Genomic DNA, 4,930 nt, shown 5'->3' with positions numbered 1-4,930 from the left:
TTGGTGTCAATAGATATCTTTGTTACAAAATCATAGCATATAAATCACAACTGTTGTGCAAAGTACCGGGTACCCCCGTTGGTTTGACCACATTTAATCTGAACACTTTTTAATTTGTACCCCGCTAATTTTCACATCGTTCAGATTAAAAATGGTTCAAACGTCATTTAGCTCCTGGAACGGAGTAAAGTGGAATGGAACGCTGTGGAACGGAACGCAGAGTCAAAACAAAACAGTAAAAGAGGTAACCAGATACACGTTTCCAGGGTGACTAGATGTTCAAATTAAAAATGAACCCCGATGGTTTGCATGAGGTACCGTGCAAATCAACGGGGGTGTACGGTACAAGAGCGCGACAGCCCGAAGGTTAACAAATTTTAAGTAGAATGTTTTCAACGTGCATAGGATGGAACTCGATGATTTTGTGACAGCTTGCCGCTTTTTGACGGCCCGGCGAAGGGCTCTAATAATTCATCGCAGTTATTTCTGTTGATAAACAAACGTATCACATCAATGCAGACAGAATCGATCCAAATTTTGCAAATTCGGTGAAATTCCTCTGAAAGTTACTAAAGTCGTTAAAGTTTGGTAATCCAAAGTGCCATGGAGTGCCGATTTTGCCCGCGCAGCGGTGGCGCCGAAGACGACTACATCTCACTCCACGACCAGGCCGACTTTGCCAACGGCGCTTCCCTGGCGGAAGCGATATTCGAACTGTGCTCCGTGACCACAATATCGGACGACCAAATTGGCCCGCAGCAGATTTGCCGAGAGCGATGCCTACCTCGTCTAAGGGACGGTTTCCTGTTTCGCCAGGAGGTACTCCAAGCCGAGAACCAGTGGCGGGAAAATCGCCAAATCAGCCTGAAGATCGAAATCGACGACGACAACGGCCGGGAAGATGTGGAAGAGGAGTACGAGGCTGAGTTCCTGGTTTACGAGGAATCGGAAGGGGGATTTGTGCTGCCGCCGGGGGACATGATCCGGACCCGATTGGAGTATAACAATTTCGAGTACATTGAATTTGAGGGGGAGAAATGCTGTGGGTGTGGGGGATTCTTTGGAAGTAAGGAACTTTTGGAAGCACATGCTGAGGATATGCATAGGAATCGGGAGGAGTCTTCTGGGAAGGAGTGGAGATGTTCGACGTGTGAAAGTGAGTTTGAAGATAGAGGGGACTTGGAGAAGCACGAACAGATGTTCAAGTCGAAGCACATTTTCTATTGCAAACTTTGCTTGGAGGGGTTCTATGAGAAAGATGAGTTCTTAACTCATATGGAAGTGCATCGAGAGGAGGGAGATGAGGAGGAACAGATCACCGGAGATCAAATTGAACTAGTAGAACCGCCACCCACTGATGGCCAAGATGTGGAAGTGGACTACCAAATGGCCGATAACGAAATGGAACGTAAAACCCATGGTCAACGTTTTTCCCCAAAGCTTCCGGACCAAAGTCTGATTAGCTCTGTGGAGGATTATGACCAGTATCAGATTGTCCACGTGGACAACGCCGAAAGATGCTGCGGATGTGGAATCTACTTCGAGTCCTTTGAGCTGCTGATGAATCACGCCCATTTGGAGCATCAAAGCAAACTGGAGAATGCTGAGGAATTTGAACCGTTTTGTGAGATCTGCCATGAAAGGTTCAAAGCCCCGTGGGCTTTGAATGCCCACAAGACCCATTGCCGATACGTTAAGGAACTGTACTACTGCAAACTGTGTCAAGTCGTCTACGCCAGGAAGTTCCATCTGGCGAAGCACTTTGAGAATACGCCTGGCCATACAGTTGGCACCGTGATTATGGAAGGATTTGTGTCTCCATCAAGTGCTGAGCAACGCGCGGGAATTTCCTGCTGCTTCCTGAAGTGCTCTCAAATGTTCGAATCCGAGAAGCAACTCCAGCTCCACGTGGAAGAACTCCATGCCCCACGCCTCCAGCTGAACAAATCCGAAAGATCCAGCGAGAAGCACGTCTGTCCGGTCTGCCAGCGATCCTTTGCATCCCAGCATTTACTCCTGCTCCATCGCAACCGCGCCACCAAGAAAAAGCACATGTGCAGCTTCTGTGCCGAGTCGTTCCTCATCCCGAGCAAGATGCGCGAGCATGAACTTCTGGTCCATTCCGGGGAAGTCCCGAACCATCAGTGCGACGTCTGCCAAAAATCCTTCCGAACCAAGTACCTGCTGAAAGCCCACCGCGAGACGCACGATCAGGAACGTAACTTCCCGTGCGACCAGTGTCCGGCCGCCTTCCGGCTCCGCTTACAACTAAGGAAACACGTCCGCGGAGTGCACCCCACCTGCTTTCCCTACCGGTGCCCGTTTTGCGAGAAACAGTTCTCCACCAAACCGAAGCATGATTTGCACCTGAGGTCGCATACCGGTGAAAAGCCGTACCCCTGTCGGTACGAATCCTGCGGGAAGCAGTTCTCCCACGTGACCGACCGGAAGCGACACGAAATGGGAGTGCATACCAGCGAGAGGCCGTACCAGTGTGATCGGTGTCCCGCGGCTTACCTGCGGAAGCGGGAGCTAGTGGTGCACCAGCAGAGGCATGGGACGGTGGCCAATGCTGTTGTTGACAGTTGAGTTGAGATGATGTTCTCACAAGTAAATTGAGTAAATTCCTATCAAATGTATCTTCCTCGACTTAATATTTCTCCGAAAATGCCTATTACAAGGTTGGTAGCAGGTCTCTTTCTATAGACTTAGTGTCGATTTCTTCACCTTCGCCCACCATTGCCTAGGTTTTAAGCTTTAGTGCAGCCCTGGTTTACTTTCCTTTCTCATGGGGTAGATGATGAAAAAGCTCAAATATGGCCTCTATAGTAGGCCATCAGATACCTGATAAGGCGCGATGATATTCTCACAAGGTACAAGTAAACTCCCCTCAAATACGATCATCCATCTCAACTTAATATTTCTACGAAAATACGCATAACAACTTTCACCTACTTGAACGACTTCTTCGCCCTCCAGTCGGGAAACTCGTCAAATTCGGCATCTTCCGCATCCTCGTCCCCTTCGCTGTCCTCCGCTTCCTCCTTCTTAATCTTAACAACCCGCTGCTCTCCCACTTCCAGCGCCGTCAGTGTCCTCTGCCGGACCTCTTCCTTCTTTTTCTCCAGACTCAACACCCGGGACCAGTTCCGAATTTGCTCGTCAATCTCGCTAATCTGCCGCTCGGCCGTTGATTCCTCCTGCTCCTCATTGATGATGGCCAGCGACTCGGTGGTGGCCTCCTTGATCTCCTTCTGGAAGCGTTCCCACTCCTCGTCGTTGGGGTCTTTGTACTCGATGTTGCGCGCTTTGGCGTCCGCTTTGGGATCGTCGAAGAAACCCTCCGGAAGCTTTTCCTCGTCCGGAGGGAGTTCTTGTGAAGGGGCTTCCGCTTCCGGATTTCCGTCCTGGTTGGTTGCCGAGGATCTTCCAGTTGGAAGACGAATATTGACCAGATCCTTGTTGATTTTTGTGGGGCCCGAGTCGAAGAAATCCGACGGCAGGGATTGCTGTTTCTGATCGGAGGCGGAGTTTTTGAGAATCCCCTTTACTTTCTTATTGCTTACGGCTCCTGAATCCTGTGCACTGGGCGAAGAAGGTCGCTTGAAGGACGAGGGAGTTGTGACTGGCGTTTTCTGAGCTGTGACCGCCCTTTCCTTGAGCTTTTTGGCCTGTTCAATGTTCTCCTTGTGCTGCTTGGAGTTGATGTGAACCTTCCAAACGGCTTCCGAGCGGACAACCGAATTGCAAAGGATGCAAGTTAGTTGTCCTGCTTCTTTGTACGTAGAGATTGATAAGAAATAGGTAGTTAAGGAAAGTACTTTCATTTAGAAATAATAAGTTTAATAATGACTGTCAAAAGTTATTCAGAAAAGGATATTTTGCCAGTGGTGAATCGATCCTCTTGGAAGCCGTTTCCTGTGATGCTTTTCCGCTGCTACTGGCCTTGGTTTCATGCATTATACGACGCAGATCTTGCTGTGTGTATTTCTTTTTTGCTAATTTGAATGCTGCCGACATGATTGAAGTGTTCTTTGCGCTAAACTAATCGATAATTGTAACTACAATTGTAAAATAACTGAGAGAATACAGAAAAATTGGAAAAAAGTCTGGTGGCGCGTGTTTGTTTACGTTTAGAAGCAAACAAATTCGGCTGTCAGTTTTATGTTGACATGGACGCGTTATGGGGTCCTCCATTAAATACGTCAAAAATATACAGCGTAACTAATGTAACGTACGCTCCAGAAATAAAAATACACGCAAACAAATTTTGTTGTATTATTTATTATATGCATCCGGTAGAAACAGGCCACATCCCTATACCGTGCATCCCCGTTAATTTGAACAGTAACCTCATGCTAACCATCGGGGTTCATTTTTAATTTGAACATCTAGTCAACCTAGAAACGCGTTTCTGGTTACCTCTTTCACTGTTTTGTTTTGGTTCTCCGTTCCTTTCCACAGTGTTCCTTTTCGCTTCACTCCGTTCCATGAGCTAAATGACGTTTGAACCATATTTAATCTGAACGATATGCAAATTAGCGGGGTACAAATAGACCATTTCCGTCAAAAAAATTTATTTGCTCATGAGCGTCCTTTCAATTTACTAGACAAACTTCTCTAAGGAACCCATATGTTTTGAAGCTCCTAACTATTGAAAAACAATGAAAAACTGGCGGCACGACAGTTCGCCCGACGGTCCCCTACAATTTTTTTTTCTCTCCGATTTTTATCAGACCCCTTTTTCCCCTATGATTTTATCTCCACGTTGTGGTGAATTTTGATCAGCTGTTCCCGCTGTTCCTCTACGGTCTCCACTCAAGCTTCTAGATTTACTCAGGTGGTGCAGATCATTGATGCGTGACACTAGTTCTCTCTCTTATTCTTTCGCTATTCTTATGCAGAGCAAATAGTGACGTCAGCCGGAAAA

At 47.3% G+C, this 4,930-nt stretch overlaps 2 protein-coding genes across 2 annotated transcripts; one reads left to right on the top strand and one right to left on the bottom strand.

The window, feature by feature from the left end:
• Positions 1–457: 457 nt before the first annotated feature.
• LOC5576195 (zinc finger protein 431) lies at positions 458–2,639 on the top strand. The gene has a single exon (XM_001662482.2). It carries the CDS (start codon positions 604–606, stop codon positions 2,587–2,589), a length of 1,986 nt encoding a protein of 661 aa, XP_001662532.2. The 5' UTR covers positions 458–603; the 3' UTR covers positions 2,590–2,639.
• Positions 2,640–2,895: 256 nt separating this feature from the next.
• Positions 2,896–4,158, bottom strand: LOC5576196 (zinc finger protein 830). Its single transcript, XM_001662483.2, has 2 exons — positions 3,881–4,158; positions 2,896–3,783 (listed from the first exon to the last, which is right to left on the bottom strand). Exons 1-2 carry the CDS (start codon positions 4,018–4,020, stop codon positions 2,952–2,954), a joined length of 972 nt encoding a protein of 323 aa, XP_001662533.2. The 5' UTR covers positions 4,021–4,158; the 3' UTR covers positions 2,896–2,951.
• Between the last annotated feature and the right edge of the window lie 772 nt (positions 4,159–4,930).

This window comes from Aedes aegypti, chromosome 1, assembly GCF_002204515.2.
Source record: "Aedes aegypti strain LVP_AGWG chromosome 1, AaegL5.0 Primary Assembly, whole genome shotgun sequence".
NCBI lineage: Eukaryota > Metazoa > Arthropoda > Insecta > Diptera > Culicidae > Aedes > Aedes aegypti.
Note: the sequence above shows the minus strand (reverse complement) of the source record. Positions and strands in the feature narration are given on the sequence as shown.